The 18,095-nt window shown below is 35.8% G+C and overlaps 1 protein-coding gene across 2 annotated transcripts in view; it reads right to left on the bottom strand.

The window, feature by feature from the left end:
- The window catches only part of DPYD (dihydropyrimidine dehydrogenase), a 354,038-nt gene that overhangs the window by 303,762 nt on the left and 32,181 nt on the right, over positions 1–18,095 (bottom strand). For both annotated transcript variants that reach the window (XM_040566231.1, XM_040566230.1), the window contains one exon: positions 17,347–17,457. Coding sequence is in view for 1 of the 2 variants with exons in the window: in XM_040566230.1 (XP_040422164.1) it covers positions 17,347–17,457 (111 nt within the window). In the remaining variant the exon portion in view is untranslated. The remainder of the gene's footprint in view (positions 1–17,346; positions 17,458–18,095) is intronic.

The raw sequence follows: 18,095 nt of genomic DNA on the forward strand, positions 1-18,095 counted from the left end.
AGACAGTAACTCCTGCTCTAGCAGCTGGTATATAAGACTCCTGTTTATGGAGTCTTGAAACAACAGATAGAGTATAATCTAATTAAACAGGATTACATGCAAAAGAAAAATTATTAAAAAGAGACTAATAGACAATTGCTATGAATTTGCAATAGTACTTCTACTTCTTTTGATGTGAACTTACGTAACACTGTGCTTTATTACAATAAAACCTAAATACTCTTAGCAGACCTCTCTTGATCTGGAACAGACTGTCTTTCTACACTGAAACAACACAAAAAGCTAAATTGTTCCATTGATCTTCTCTTGCAGACTTAAGCACCCATCTGCTATAGGGTAAAATGACTTATGTATTGCATTTATTATAATGTCGGTGCTTAAATTAAAGTTATTCAGTAGTCAATAGCTGTATTTCATATAGGAAGCCCCCTTAAACTATCTTCATATTGAGCAACTAAACAAAACAGATGGCATTTGCCAAAGAGTTAACAGCATTTGTTTTTATCTACAGAGCATTGTTGAAAAACTAAACAAGAAAGAAAAAGGATTGTTTGATCCTATCTGCAAGGTATTACAATCTAAACAATATCCACCTACTAAATTCCTCCTTTCCATTTGCTGTGACTCATTCTCAAGGGGTTCTCATTCCAAACAGAGGGAAAAGCAGCTTAAAACTGGTACCTGACCAGCTGTTCACAAAGGAAAAATGTATTTATTTTTAAAACATATATATATTCTTAATACCTGCAGAAACTATATTGAGCCCTCAGGTATTTACATAACATTTGACAGCATGTCATTCATAATACATGAACATTTGTTGTAACAATTTTTTCATTATGTGATAGTCACATTGGCCAGACAGGCTCTTTGAGAAATGCAGATATCAATACACCAAAAATAGCAGACTTCCAACAGAAAACCAGCTCTAAGTGTTAGTAATCAAACAAAAATCAATAGAGAAAAATATTAAGTAGAACCGTGGGTGGCTGTAATCAATGCCTCATTAGCATAAGCATGTTATTTCTTTTCAGTTCATTTAGAGGAAAATTATTTTTAAGGCACTAAAAATAGTGTGCATGCAAACTCGCACATAACGCTTTTTCCCCACAAACAAGAATATATTGGTAAGACAGGATTCATACTGGGAAACTCCAATGCACGAGGTATTTTCTGAAACTCTGTACACTTTTTGTTACCAATTACCAGAAATATTGCCCATGTAACTGGGAATTCTGAAGTGGAAGCAGACAGTTTTAGAATTTGTATAGTTCTCTCAGTTTATAAAGTGACGCAGATAATCCTCAAAGACAGGTAATTATATAAAAGTTAATTACTTGTTAAACATACATAACACTTTAGTTTGCAATTTTACCGGGACTGTGAAAGTTCTTCCGATATGAGTTGGCATTCTGCTAACTTCCCTTTCATGCTGTTTCACACACAAATTTCAAGTGGCAAATTTATAACAGCCTTCATGTTCACACAAGGGTATGGAATCTTGCTTGCATCCAACCTGCTGTTGTCAGAGCAGATGTAGACACCACGTGTTTTGGCAATGGGTAACACATCAGATAGTAGTGATACGGGGAAGATGAGAAAAGACATTCTGAAAGGACCAAGCATACCACACAAAGAATAACAGACCAAAGAACTCAGAAAAAGAATAAAAAGCTAACAATATGCAAGACAGAGGCACAGCTGGAAATAATAAAAGGAGAGAATGCAGGTGATACCACTAAACAGGACATTTTATAACGCTCCTCCCCTTATGACTCATCTTTGAAAGGCAGAAAACTTTGAGAACAAGAAAGAAAACCCTTGCCTCTCCCACTTTTTTCCTCCTCTTCCTAGAACAAATATTAAATCTGATCAATAGAGGAATGGGAAGACTTAGCAATAAGCTTCCAGCAATAAGGTCCCGCTGCATCCAAAGGATGCTCTTAAGAGTGCCTCCCTGTGTGGTACTGGGCTCTGTAGCAGAGAGCAATACACATCATCTCTTAGAATATGATAAGAACTTCATCTAGACACTTTTATTTTTTAATGAGGCTGCTGTCCTGCCTTTTTCACACCGGAAGGTCTGAGCACCACATGAGGGCCTTCACAGTTGTTGTTCAAGATACTATCTGGGACCCATTCTTGACGGTTGAATCCTCAAGCTCTCTAAGGCTCACAACATGAATTTACAATATAATTCTTTCAGGGCATGCAGTCTAAGTAAAGAGAGACAGTCCCTTTACACACAGTCTCACGTAATTTCTAAATACCTTATTTTCAATTGACAGTGAAAATAGAACTGAAAAAAAGTTTATTAAGAAAACAAATATCCCAAATGCTATGCTCCTTCCCAGTACTTTCCTGTACCTCAGCCTAGCTTTTCTCTTGGGATTCTTCACTCTGCTTAAGCAAATATTGTTCCCCTGACTCACTGAGATTAAATAAAAGGAGAGTATGTAAGTAAAGACCAGAATCATATTGAGAATTAACATTTACAGAGCTCATAACATGGGGAAAAAAAAGAAGAATGTTTAAAATGTGGGTAGAACTCTACTCCTAAGAAACAGATTGTGTTCTTGACCTTCAACAAAGAGCATAAAGAAAAAACACATACCCAGAAGCCCACAGTTTTGTGGGTTTTGTTTTTTTCTTTTTAGAAACTGAATGACTTAAGGAATTAATCCAATATGTTTGAGAATACTACTTACAGGATCCCTCTTATTCTTCATCCATAGCTACAGAATTATTGAATATAAAAGCTTTTCAAAAAATAAGGTTAAAGAAAAGGTTTTAAACAGCATCATGAAGTGATAGAGTCCAGCCCTATGTAAGGAAATAAAAGCAATGCACATGTTAGCAGGCTTGCTTCCTCAGCCCAAGATCCCTTTTCACCTCTTACAAGATGAGAACAACAGTATTTTGCAAAGGTTCCTCTATAAAACATTTTATTTTGAGTTTCTGTGCTCGTCATGCACTACAGTTCCCTGCAGTTACCTCAATACTCGACAAATTAACATGACAACTTTCAAAACCACTCATGCAGAGGCCTATCTGCCTAAGATATTTGTCATGATTTGCATAAACCTCTTTCCTAAATAAGCAAACTGAATAGGCAAGGTCCTACCAAGGGCCACCTCTCCTACTCTTATAGATCTTATCGACAGTTACAGAAACAAAAAAACCTGTAACAATTAGACAAGAAAATATTATTAAGATCCTATCCTCTGATTTTGTGTAGTACCATGACAGTAGAGTATATACACTTCTATTCTGGATTACTGTATTATCTAGAAATCAGCATCACAGCATTAAAAATTACTTTGATAGCATTGAAACAAGTTTCCTCATGTGACGGTTGATGGTACTTACCACAGGCAAAGCCAAATACAAAATTGAGACTAGATTTCCCCAGAGAAATAAATTGAAATATTAAGTTTACTTGAGTACCATCTACCAGACTCGAAGGCATAAGAATTAGGAAAACAGCTGCAGCCAGCACAGCATAACCCTTGTAGCAAGACCCTGGTGTGGTTGCCTTACACGCTGGCATTTTATATCAGATTTTTCCATCACTATCATTCCTCATGAGAAACTGAAGAACAATTTGACTTGTAGTAATCTGAAGCTTATTTGTACACTGTGTGTTATAAACACCAACAAAAGGCTACCTCAGCTCTTGTGTTTTCAACTACACATTGACTCCAAACTAACTGTGGATGACAGCAGGATATGTCATGAGAGGACACATGAGCTGACAATGCATTCATCTCTGAAAAAAAGACAGGTGACAATCTCTTCTATTTCCATTTTATTCGAGATTCAAAAGACAGAACTGACATATTCAGGAAAACAAGGGATTGAAATAAATTTTGTATTAAATACAATCTAAAATACTAAGTCAGAGGAAATTCAACTGCCTTTTTTTTTCCTTCAAATTTCCCTAAAAATAGTTATAACATTAATACATTTGTATGCATTCTTTACTGTCCTCATCACTGACTGGTATCTAAAATCTTACTGTAACACTACAGGCTATATGTAGAGTAAGACAATGGTCTCCGTAATTTATATGAAGTCAAAGGAAAGCAATAGAAGCATCACTACCACACTCATGAAGCTGAAAATCATGTACGAGTATGAAAAAAGAACCACCAAATTGTTTTTCTGGGAACCAAAACTCTTTAACAGTCAACACAATTACATATTTTTAAATATGCATCAAACTAACTTAATTTTTAGTCAAAATGAAAGCTTACACTCATTGCTAAAATGACAGCAAGATAAGTCTGGGAAAAAGAAAAAAACACAGAACAGGACAGTATAAACACTGTTGCTGTAATATTTTTTTTTTTAACCTCTCAGGAGTTAGGCAGAAAATCAGAGGTATAGGGCTATTACACTAGCTGCAGATCTTATAAAGTTATCACCATCTGTTCTGTCATCTATTTACAGATACACAGACATAATCAAAAGCTAAGTAAAAATTTCTCAAATAAGCATAATTTTCTTCAACTAAGATACCATGCATCTTTAATAAACTTGAGACTCTCCCAATTCAAACAAAAGAATAAACTGTATCTGTTTCTTTTCTGTAGGAAGTGACATGAATGAGAACTCTCCCATACACAGAAGCACATAGTTTATACACAGCTACATCCATCAGCAGGGCATTGAAAAGTGCTTTTTATAGTCAACATTAGAAAGAGTATTAGGAGAATGCTTCTGTAATGCTGCTTATTTGCATATCACTTGAAAACATCCAGGATAAATATATAGCCTCAGGTCTCAGTTCCATTTAACATCTCAGAGCACCCAACACCTCAGTATTACACTCTGCTCTCTTCTAGTTCTGTGCTCCATTTACAGTCTTATTTGTAAGGTTTTTATCCCTTTAGAAGATTTCGTGTCACCACCTGAATAGCTTTCAACTCCAAAAGCTTCTGGCCTGCGTTTAGACACCTCAGGCTGCTGTATTCCCCTTCCTGTCAGTCTTAAAAATTGTTGGGTTCAAGATGAGGTGAGCAATACCAAGCATGCCATGAAGCACTAGACAAGACCCTCCTCAGCAATTCTCAAGGAAGCAAGGACTTCTGATGCCAAAATTCTAAAGAAAGCCTGGAGCAAAGCTCCTCGGTACAAGCGCTCTTTGGAGGACTCTGGTTCAGGTCCCACAAATAACACCCCCCATGACAAAATAAAATGGAACAGCTGGGTGAAGTAGCACAGTTCTTGAGCTAATAAATTGACTTTCTTAGCAGGGCTAGCTCTGTCATAGCATTTTCCTCACATGGCTATACTACTTTCAAGTCTAGAAGTGGGTCCAACTATTGCAAGTAAAGGGCTTTTAGTTCCCAGAACACCGCACAGGACAGATTTGCCACTGCTTATGTGTTTAACTTGGAGAACATGAACAACCCACTCTCTCCCTGCAGCCAGAGCTTAACCTGGTACCCTCAGTGCAATCATCCACATTTTACAATAAAGAGCACTAAACTAGTTTTGAAAGTGCTATTTTCAAACTTACACCAATCAGTATTTTCTAAATAACACTGGAAGTCTTATTATAAAGTATTTTTCCTCTCTACAAAACATATTGGACTCAGTCCCCCGCTCCTGAGCATCACTACTACTTTTGCATTTGTGCAAGTACAGCTGTAGGACAGAACAGGGTAGTTGCAAAGCAAATAGAAACAAAAAATCATTATCCTTTTAACACAAAATCACCAATTTTTTTCCTTCTTGAAGTCATCTTTACCTCTAATTTTTAATTCTTATGCAGCAGTTTCCTCATTTCCTTTGTGTATGAACTGTTTGAGCTTTCAATTTTTAATTTTTCTTCAGTAGTACCCTTTCTTCCTTCTTTTTTCTTCATTACTTGGATTTTTCCTCTCCTCTACTGTTCTGTTCCCCCTTATTTGTTTACTTTTTTCCCTGGTCCTCACTAATTATTTCATGTCTCAGTCTGTTTCATTATGTCATGGCTTTTCCTTTCCCATTTTTTAATAATGCATTCCTTTATTCTGCTCCTGCAGCTCTCTGATTTCTGTGTGCTTGCTTAACTATTACCCAAATGGCTCCAAGCAGGACACACTCAAACTGACGAATAAATAAATTAAAAGAAAAATACTATCTGTGGTGGTGCACTGTTGCCTAGCAACACTCTGCACCTCTCCACAGCTTTTCTAGAGCCCTGGTGGCAATGGAGCTTTTCGGACTTATTGCTACAAATATGTGCAAGATCCTTCTCCTATTGTTTGTCCGTTCAGTAGCAAATAAATGCAGAGAAAAATATAAATGAGAAAGAAAAACTCCAGAAGAAGAACCAACAATAGTGCTTGTGCTTCCACAGCACAAGGAGCTGCAGCGGAGTGCGACGGGTGCTGCCTCCTGCCTTCTCGCACGCTATGCAAAATACAAGCAGCTTACATGTTATTACTGACCAGTAATACTACTACTGTGCCAGTATTTGACAAATAGAATGTGAATATTTCTTACACAAATAACATCTGTGACAAATTCACCTAACTCTTGGACTGTTACTGGGAATGCTTTAGTTGCTAAGACTCTCTGACTTCCTACAGCCTTGCAAAGTTGCTGCTGAAAGCTTTACACCTAAGAAAAAGGAGTAAGTAGCCTCCAGCTTATATAGGATGGGAAAAGTGGTCCAAGCATTATAAAACCTGAAAATACAGTCGAATTATTAAAGAACTGAAGTTTGTTCCTAGAGCTTATAGGAAGAATTGTAAAAGACATTCAACTTCAAATGTGATAGAAGTGAAAGCTAAGCTCTTTTTTTTTTTTTTTTTTTTTTAAGTTTATGGCATTCAGTCTTCAAAAGGTAGAATCAAATGCTCATTAAGACCATACTTTAAAAAATACTGATGATTCACCATCAGCTACACCAAGTTTCAAATGGATAGATATGAAGTCATCTTCCCTGACACTCCTGTTTATTCCACAGTATGGAAAACTCCTTCCAACAGCCAATGGCAACTTAGAAAGAAAAGAGTCTTTCCAATTTCAGAATGGAAATAATCTTTTTCCCAGGGACTAAAATTTTAAGGATATTAGGACTCCTGGAAGGGGAGTCTAGAAATAAGAAATGTTAAAGCAGAAGATAAATGCATAATTTAGCTGAGCCACCTGTGATGAAGCCCTACAGAATAGAGAAAATGTTCATTTTACATATATGTTTCTGAAATGCATCAAAACTGGTGTTATTACTTGGGAATTTCTGATATGGCCCAATCAGCCTTAAAGCAGTTTGATACCTGCACAGCAAAGTATTGGTAGCATCAGAACACACGCTTTCACAAGACATTTAACAGCATCAGTCTGCATCACTCAGCTATAAATTGTTAAATAGTAAGGAGAAACCACAAGTGACTCACATAGGTAATGCTAGGACAAACTAATATTCAGGTAACAATCCCTGTTTATTAATCTTATTCCTACAGTAGTGTTTGTGGGAACTAAAGGCTGAAGTAAGGGTACATACAGCTGGTTGGAGAACACAGGAAATCTTGGTGATGTAGGCCACCATAAAGCAAACATGGGCACTGTGAAGTCAAGCACATAAATTCAAAAAATGTCTTTAAAAGAATATTCTTTCAAAACTTGATTTGGCCCCTTTGCACATATGCATTAAAACGCTGGTTTAAATGATATGACCATATGCTATTTTACACAGAATTGCTGTCCAACTCAGAACAGAGAGTGTTCACCTACTCAACAGCCTTGCAACTTTTGTGCTTAGTGTGTAGCCTTTTTGTGCTCAGTGTGTAGCCTTATTTACTGCACACTATTCAAAACCATACTTGAAGGCAGAACTATTTTTTCCATGAACATTTCAATGGCACTCATCACTTTGGTATCTGAAGTGATTTAAAAGCAATTTATTCTCCTATATACCACAGATATCCCCTTTTAACAGATAGCAATCGGCAGAGAAAGACTACCCAATAACTGTGAGCATGCTATGTCAGACACCTATGGTCCAAAATGTGAAAACATATAAGTGACTGGAAGTGATAACTTGAATGATCAGATTTGCTCTCTTGCTTTCACATTCAGTTATGTCATGTAATCTTCTGTACATGCAGTGAGGTGTTTTGTCCCCACTACTGCTACTGAAAGGCCCTGGCACAGCGTTTCACTGCTCTGATCATTAGCAACCTATTCTCTTCCAGACTTTATTTACTGATAGCAGTCAACAGTATCCTTGCATCATTATGCTAATGTTGCCATCAAATTATTAACAATTTCATAGTTCCCTAAGAACAACAGTATACATTTTTATTCTGCTAGACTATCCACACTCTTCTAATTCTCCTCTAATCTCATCTCAAAAAACAGGACTTCCAATCCCTTGATAACTTTAACAGTTGATACGGATGACTGAGAATGAAAATGCACTTTCTCTGCCTATCCCTACCAGAAGCAGTGGATCTGATTACCCTGACACTGCACTTGACTTTTTCATGTTCTTATCCAGTTGATGGAACAACCACCCTATAATCAGGTGGTATTTCTAAATCACCTTCTCTCTTAATCTCAACCATTAAGCTTCTAGTCATTCTTATCCTGAAGCCCTTGGCTGTACAGTCTCCTAAATGCACTATTAAATTTATTCGTACCTTTTTATTATTATTACTCTAAACTTCAGTGTCATATAGTTCTTTTTCTATGATGTTCTAGTTCCTTCTGTATTGACAATGTCTGTCAACTTTCATGTAACACGCTCCTAATATTTATGTCAAGCTCATTAATGAAAATATTAAATGGTATGAAGCTGAAGACTGATCCTTCAACAAGCTCTGCTAAAAGCCCAGAAGCAACTTTTTCAGCACTACCCACTACAATTCCCTTAAGCCAGTTCCTTATCTATGTTACTATTCTAATCCAAGCAGTCAATACTTCATTATTAACTGGCAAAAAATAAATCCTGTCAGTGTGTCATGATCTATCCCTAACAATAAAGCCCAATATATCTCATTCCATCTTATATTAAATTTAATGAATTTAATAAATCTTTGCTTTAAAACTTGTTTTTGAAGTTTTGCACATTCCTGATACAAGACAAATTTGGGTAACATTTGCCCATCAGTTCTCCATCTTTTAAAATATAGAACTTCGTTGGCTATTCTTTAATCCAGTGCTATAACATACAGCTTGATTTATTTAACAGTCTTAGTCTTAGGCCTGTAATTTCACTTTTTTTTTTTCTGTGATCCTCTTTCCTTTTATGGACATTTTTCTGTCCCCTTGACTTCAATGATGAAACTTTCCAAGTTTTTCTCTGTCCTGTCTGGGGTACTTTCAATTTCTGAACTTGTTTGCCCATTGGCCACCTCTCCCATTATATTGAAACTAGGACAAAAATTTACAAAGATTTTAGACAACACCTACAATGTATAATCCTATCTTCACACTGTTTTTCCTTTTCCTTTTATTTCTTTTAATTAACATAGCTTTAGAACCTTTTACTATTTGTTTCATACTGCTGAATAACCTTCTACTATTTGTTTTAATTTCCTTGGCCAGGTGTAACTCAACTTCTGAAAGTTCTCACTTTTTCCTCTGTATTTCCTGCTTTGCCCATTTTTCTCCCCTACTTATTCTCATATTCTTAATAAACTTTTTGAAGCTGTTTTCCAGATTAGTTTGAAACTCTTCTTTACAAGTTGGGATGCAGATTCTAAATAACTTTCACATAGTTGAATTAATAACAACCTTCTCATAATTCATGTCTTTGAGCAGATTAGTTCAGTTCAAAGATCTGAAGTTACCTTCTCTGTCTTATAAAATAAAATAAAACTAAAATTAAAAAAGGTTTATTCTTCTACAGGATTTACATTCAATTAACTCAAAAAGCTTGACTAACATTATGCTCTGTGATTATCTACTCTATAACTCCTCCCCTCTTTATGTCTAAAGTCTTTCAGCTTGATACCTGAATTAGTAAAAGTTGAGGCTATTTTAAATCAGACGAGCTAAAGTCAAATTTTAGGACTATTACTAACAAAGTTTGTCAGTTATCACATCAAAGAATACCTGCACCTTACCGTTATTAGGATTTATGTTATTCCAGGCTGTATATAGAAAGTCAGTGTCTTACAATGACTTACCTTTCAGATAGCATTAAGCTTAGAAAGTTGTGAAGGTAACAGAATGAGGACAGTGGACTTCAGAAAATATGATTTCAATGGACTCATGGATCAGCTTGGTATGTCTCCTGAAAGATATACTGATTGGTAAAGGAAAGCAAGGGAGAGGGCAGACCCCAACAGAGATTAAATTAAACACACAAAGGAAAACTATTCGTGAGCAAAGCAGAGAAAAAAGCACTCAGACCTTTATGATTATGCTATTTCTCCCCCATGGCCTGGATATCAAAATCGTAAAAGCGGGAAACTGACGTATACGCGTGTAAAAATATATACATTTTAAAGTATAAATGAACATCAAAGGCACTGTAGGTATAAGATCAGAAAGCTAATGCACTAAGCAAATCTCAATTAACAAAGGAAGAAAAAAAATAACAAGGAAAAGGTTCTATAAAGATGAAAAGGAGGAAAATAAAGAGAAGTACAGGTTAAATACAGGAAAGGAAAGCAAACAAGTGATGCAGAGTAAACTGAATTGTTCACAGCCTTCTCTGTTCTCTTTATGAAGATGGCATGCTATAGCCATAATGACTACTAGAAGTATTATTTTTAGCAAAAACATGAGATGTTCACATATCACTGAGTCATCAAGGAAATAAATGAAGCAATCCACAGACCACTATCAATTACACAGACAGACTCTGAAGACTAGAGGTTCCAAAGGGCCAGAAGAGACCAAGATAATGCTTCCCTTTACAAAAGGGGGGAGCAAATAGCAATTATAGCCCCTGGTGGAAAAATGGAATGCATTTATCAAAAACGATAACTTATCTCTAGTCCTCTTTAATAATATGCAAAAGGTTCCTTGTTATCTTGTGGCTCTCACTGAGTGCTGTGCACGGCTACCTCCAATAAAACAAAACAAAGCTAGATCTTTCTTGACAGATATTTGTATAACCCAATTATAAAGGTATGTTAGGGACTTCTCACTCTTCTAACTGGCACAGAGTAGAATGAAGTGAAGTGATTTCTTTGCCTCGCACACTGAACAATTCCACAATGTGCTGTACCATCTGCAAAAGCATTGGATTGACATGTATCCAACTTACGGCCTAAATTCTGACCCCTTGTTTTCCTGTTCCCAGCATTAAAAAGGAACACAAAGTTTTACTCAGTTATTGTTGCAGATACTTGCTGATAAAACTGGACAGGTGGGAGATAGAAGTAGTGACTGCAAAAAAACATGAACACATAGACCTGTGAAGATGGACGGAACTGCTGCAACAGGAATACAGCCAGAAAGGCTGAAAGCAAATACGCTTCCACATGGCAATACCATAGCTCCAGAGACTGGACCAACCACCACTTTCTACTACATGAATATGAAGTTCACACACACTATATTGAAGGTTCTTTCTGAGGAGTCTTATCTATAAATCCAAAGAAAACCAAACCTGAAGACTTTGGAACAGAGGAAGGTCAGAGGTGGTTTTGCACAGCACTCCAGAAAAGCCACAAGGTAAGAAGGAACCTTTTGCAGATGACTAGAAAAGCACTAGGAGTAAGTTGCCATCAGATAATATATAAAATTTGATACAACTTGAAAATTTGTATAAAGGCACTAATTTGTAGCAGTCGGTCAAATTAGAAGCTATTGAGGTATTCTAATAGAAAAGCCTTACAACAAACTAAAATAAAACAAAAAATTCAAGGATTATTGTATACATTTCTTAGAGCAAGGATAAGCGTTATCATATATAAACATGTAAACCACTTTATTCTAGTGAAATGGTTACGAAGCCAGCATATGGTATCGATACAAGAAAATGCAGAGTAATTAGTTAATCTAAAAAATGCATGAGCAGGAATTTGACTGCTAAATGATTAAACTGGTACATTTTAAAATGTGTATTAATATTTAATTATTGACACTGAGAAAAGAGAAAATCTCTTGATGTTACTTCTCAGCTCTTTCTGATACTCGAAGTAATCCATGTATTATTCATATGAATAGTTTACGCATATACAGTCAATCACTAGTTATATAAAAGAATCATTCTCAAATTCCCTAATCACCTCAATAGATCCTAATGCAATATTTTCCACATTTGGGAATCAGAGCATTTTATTTAAGAAATCAGTCTGGCCACAATGAATACGGCGCAGCCTGAGCAGACATCAGTTCAAAGAATCAGATGTCAAAGTGCTCCCTCTAATGTCCCTTAATCATCACACCAATTAGTGGTTTGAATAGTGATGTGATTAAAAAGACTGCTGCTATCCTATACCTATTCAGACTAGTAGAATTCTACATATGTTCTACCAATTAATGTTTGAATAGAGTAGCGATTGGACAGACATCTGCCATTGTATATCCATTCCGAAAAGAGCTAAACTTGCATATTCATATGCAATGAAGACAAAAATAAATATTTGCAAAGGTAAACTATACGTTTAGACTATAAAGATAATTAAGTTAATTTCCTTTAATGACTGTTCTCTGTTTAACAATACATGGTATTATTTTTTATTTATAAATATATCATCTTTCATCAATACATGTCTAGAAATGGCCAAATTATTCACTGAGAAAGTATTTATTTATTAAGGTTCCCAGTTTCAGGCTTTGGGTGAACCAGGTTTCATATCCATTTGTTTGCAATTTGCAGTATTTCTGCTTCCAGCCATCAGTTATTTGTGAACTGCTAACTTAATTATTCTGTAACTGTGATACCTGATTGGACACAAAAATCACATGGCATTTTTCCATCTGACTAGAAGGGAATGCTTAGGAGTAACAAAGTGATTATAGATGAGAAAGAATTATCTCATTTACATTTTTTTTTTCTATGCAAGTACGGAAAATCGTACAGCAAGAGGTCCTTATAAGCTTTCTTTTAAATATGAATTCCTTTTTACTGTTTACAGAAGTGACAGCCACAGAAACGTTGTCAAAGTGAAAAGCAGTTTAAAATTTTAGCCAGGTCCTGATTACTACTGTTTTAAGGGGGTAGCCATGTCCACTAAAGTTAAAGAGCAACATTAACTGTTACATCTTACAATGAATTGGAGGTCTCTCTCCATATTTAGCACAGACCAATTTGATATTTGCATCATGTTGCACGAAAAAGACAAGGTGAAGAATCTGGTTTTCTTTGATGGCTGGAAAGAACTATAGAACAATGAGTTGTGCCCAAAAGTTATGCCCTTGCAAGAAACAGCTGAGCTTAAAAATGATTTTGTTCCAGAAAGAAAGGCTCATGTTGCACAATGTTGATCAGATTTAGCAAATGTAAGGACAAAGAACAATACTACTACTGCTACAAAATCAATACTGTTAAAGGCTATGGCAATTAACTACAAACCAATTTAAACCCCATTTCCTTTTCATCTTTCTTGTTGAAATACTTCTAACTCTTCCATCTAGAGCAACTTCTATTGCTTCTAAATGCAGAAACTGAAGAAATTCCTAATACATAGGTGGGTTTATATCAACTTCTCACCTACCCTCAGTAGGTACCTCCAAAGTTTCTTTCAAGAAAATAAAGGCTGGAATATAATATCCTACTGCATTATCCATTGACAAGTGAATTTATAAAATTTGCCCAAGTAGATGAAAGCCACAAACCTGCACATGTACAAATAAAAGCAGAACTTGGCCCAGAACACTTAGAAACCCTGTTCATAAGCAATGACTTTAGTCTGCTGGGTGTAATGCAAATGAACACGTGTGCCCAGCTAGTTTACGATTCAAAAGTTAGCAAGATAAAATACCTAGAAAAACGGAATTATAGAGAGATGGCAACAATAAATAGAAACATACCTTGGACTTTTGAAACAATCCTGAATTACCTAGGAAACACTGAAATCAAAGTCCACACAGCATCTGCACTTCATTTCTTTGCTTGGGTTTAATCTATTAAATTGATGATCTAATGTGACCTAAATTTGACACCCTTTTCAAAGATCTACTATTAGTATCGGCAGCACAAAAGTTTTCTATCTTGAATTTCTTCTGACCAACAGAAACGTTTGTTTCCCCAGACACACTAGTAGAATCTATTTACACCACCTTCCAGCATGACTCAGAAGAAACCGAAATGCTTAATGTGTTAATGCATAGGTTTAGCAGAACTCTTACCAGGGGTGACTCAGCAATAACGACTTCACATACTCTGATCTAAATCAGAGTTAAAATTTCTGGAGAAAAGCTGGCTGATAATGCATCCACAGTAATAAATCATTTTTACAGCAAAATTTGGTTGCTAAACACAGTAAATAAACAATATCACTCATTGAAAGTACAACTAGACTGTCCTTTAAAAGTGCTGAAGAAAGATACTGACACTCAGTTTCCACTTCAGAATTCATTTAATGGGCAAATGTGTCTCAGAGCAGAGTAGGAGTTAAAATTTCACTTGTGTAATTATTCTGAAGAAATATTTGAGTCTGCCATCTGGAAGTATATTAGACATTACAAAGTCACTGTGTGTATGCCTCAACAGATGTAGCTTTTGTTCAGAGTTTTGGAAGGCTGTTAATTTAATTAGTTCTGTATTTTCATACTCCCACCTTCCCTCCAACAGTAATTCTGCAAAGGCAGCATTAGTCCAGTTTCAAAAGAATCCAAAACTAAAACCCAATTCCGATTTGAGGGAAATGCAAACAAGTGTACTTCCTCCTATGGACTTCCAATAGACTTTGACCTGTTTATTAGCAAGCCTATCAGTTACTGCCAGTGGCGTTTTAGACCATAAGACAAAAAATATGCTCTATGTATTCTTTCCTACATCAGTTTTCTTATTTTAAGAATGCTTGGAAAGGCTTCTATCACTTTGTTTTCACCTATTCATCAACAATGATTTGGAGAATATAAAAAGTTTCTCACTTTTTCCTCATGACCTTTATATAATAGGATACCAGACAAATGTTTAGGTTTGATTTTAGAGTTTTGTGGGGCTTTCTCTGTCAGAATGATAAGCTGCATAGTAAATCTTGCAAAGCAAAAAGCAACTACATATTTCTAAGTAGAGAGAAGTTTGAGATTTATAAAGGTAGGACCCTTACTGACCTAGAAATAAGGACTACTCTCTTACTATTTCTCCTGGCATTTTATGTTTCTTAGCACTTGCAAACTAAATGTGACATTTCTACCAGGCAATTCACATGATGTGATGAAGGTGTGTGATATACATACACAGATATAACATTTTGGTCATCTCTAAACTTTAACTCTGTAAGATGCAACATACAAACAGATGTCTGGCAGTGCAGGGTCCCAATGACACCACAGATCTCCATGCAATAATGCAGAATTCTAGGACCAGGTTGATTATTAGATTGCAAACCTATGCAAAAATATCATCCTGCGATATTTGAGGACATTTAGAAGATCTTTCAATGGAAAATTCAGCTGAGGCACACAAACTAGCTATGAACTTGAAATCAGTTCTGTTTGCACAGCCCAACAATGTCAGGTCTTGGGACCCCAAGAACATTTGAGACACCATGAGGTACACACAACTAGCAGCAGGAACATGAGAAGAGAGACAGCTTCTGGAAAGCTATGCATTTTCACAATTAACTAGAAAAACCTTCAAATAGCAAAATGTTATGATTTGAATACAAAGATAAAACAGGGAAAGCTCAGAGATAATAGTGATCTTAAAGGCTAAAAGCTTTAGAAAACATGTATTAACACACCCATCAGTAAGATACGTATGTGTATGCTATAATAGAAGCTTCAACTAACTACAATAATTTCCAGTGGAACAGCTGATGAGGTATGTGCCAGCACTGCTACACGGCTATCTAAGCCTCCTATCAAAGTTTCTGAAAACACAAGAGTTTACAGCCCAGTATTGATATCAGGATGCCTGAAAACTTAAGTATGTAAACTGAAGCTGTCAGGAGCCGCTTACTGAGCAGCTCAACTACCTATGCCATATAGATGGACAGTTGTGGTCAGTAGCTGCATTGGACATCAAAATAAAGTCATCCCTGTTCTGAACAGACTGAAACTATATTAGTTTCCAGTTATTACAACAATATCTAAGCTAATAAATAAAAAAATAGAAGTGTCATCTATAGTAAGAGAGATTCTTCTAATTGATGTACAAAGCAGGAAACTATCATTAACAGAGTATCACTAGAATACTATGTCTACACCCTGGGTTGCTCTTCCACGCAAATATTTGTTGGTCATACTGGATTCCTTACTTCTGAGAGAAACTGAGAAACTTCTATTAAAAAAAAAATAAAAATGAAAATTTAGGTTCAATAGTTGACACTCTAGTTAGTGACAGAAGGTGTTTTGGTAACACTATTAAAAGACACCATAACTCCATACCCATGAGGGAAACGTTTTACAGATGAAAAAGTAATACTCTACTTAGAAGTCCTCTGAATTTAGAGGATTATCTAACAATCTGTAGGAGGATGGTAAAAACACTACAGACCTTCTAATCAGATGAGTGATCAAAGAGACAACAAAGTCTGATAGGTTTAGTCAAATATCACACAGACTAGGAATCTAAATATCTAGAGAGAAAAAGGCCATATTTAATGGTAGAAATATTGAAGATCATAGACAGTTTATAAGGAAAAATATATATTCTAAAAACATCTATTTCCTGAAAAATAAACACACACAAGCTAAAATCCATAATCATGTTTTAACCCCAGTTTTATGTATTTACTTATAATGTCTATACATGTTTATGTATATATAGTGTATGTATATATATATATATGTAGCTGTATATACACATACATATGTATATAAAATGTGTATTGTTTCCCTATTTCTGCACTGAAATAATAGTACCTTTAGAAGTCTCTGAAAAGATAGCAAAGTGCTACTCTACCCAGCATTACCCTTGGAAAATAAGAAACAAAAGGAGCAAGTGGGCAGCAGCCCTGCAGAGCACGTAAGAGACAGCAGATGCTGGCTGCCCCGGGACAGCAGCCAGCCCTGAGCCAGATGTGATACCGACTGATACTTCAGACTAATCTGGCTCCATAACAAAAGGGGAACAAGTTGCACCAAGGACCTAGCAAATCACCAAAAAAAGAAAAATGTATGGCTTGTACTGGTTTTGAGGAAGTAAAACGCTGCTTGCAAAGTAACTTTTCGTCTACAGGAACAGAACTGGGAGACAAAGTTGGTCACTGAACATGGGAAACTCAAACCTGAATTTCTCATACAACGGAGAATTTACTCTCAATAATGTCTACTTACTGAACAGCTTTTGTCAGAATTCCTTTTCCAATGCTTCTTGCCTTGTTTCTTCGCTGCAGTTGAATAAAGAGCTGCATGAGTCTGTGTTCGGGGATTTAAAGCCAGAAGATTCTGTAGAAAGAGAACAGAAAATATTAAGATTTAAATTAAAAGTTCCAAAAATAAGTTTAAAGACTCTTAAATCACACAACACTTTTTTACATTGTTACACAAAAACAAAACAACTACAGTATTTTAGCATAACTTCATAGGAAATTGTTTAGATTTGTATTGTTCACAACACTTAGATTCTGAATATTTAAAGACATTTCTAGAATAGCTATAAAACAGTCTTACATCTAGCAGCCAGTCATCTCTATGATAAGTTTCCATTCCTAGATGTTTGTTATATACGACATATGGAAGCATACTATTCTATTTCATTATAACACTCCAAGTAAAATTTGTAAAGTAAAGCAAAACAAGTAAAAATATTTTAAAGCACCCATGCTATTGCTAGATGTTTCATCACTTCAGTAAAAGCTCCAACTTCCCCCTCACAAGAACCTGCTTCTACACCTAGTGACCTGATGAGTTAGCTTCACTACAAGTTAGCTTCCTTTCTCTTACAATGCTTTTATTTGGAAGGACACAAACAAACATTTGGAATATAGCAGTACTTCTAAGTGACAGTTGGGCCTGAAGACCCAATTACAATGAGGTTTGTAAAGTCTTTCTTTGGAGTAGTGTAACTCAAAAAGTTAAATCAG

The sequence above is a fragment of the Cygnus olor genome, chromosome 8 (assembly GCF_009769625.2).
Source record: "Cygnus olor isolate bCygOlo1 chromosome 8, bCygOlo1.pri.v2, whole genome shotgun sequence".
In the NCBI taxonomy this organism is placed as follows: Eukaryota; Metazoa; Chordata; class Aves; order Anseriformes; family Anatidae; genus Cygnus; species Cygnus olor.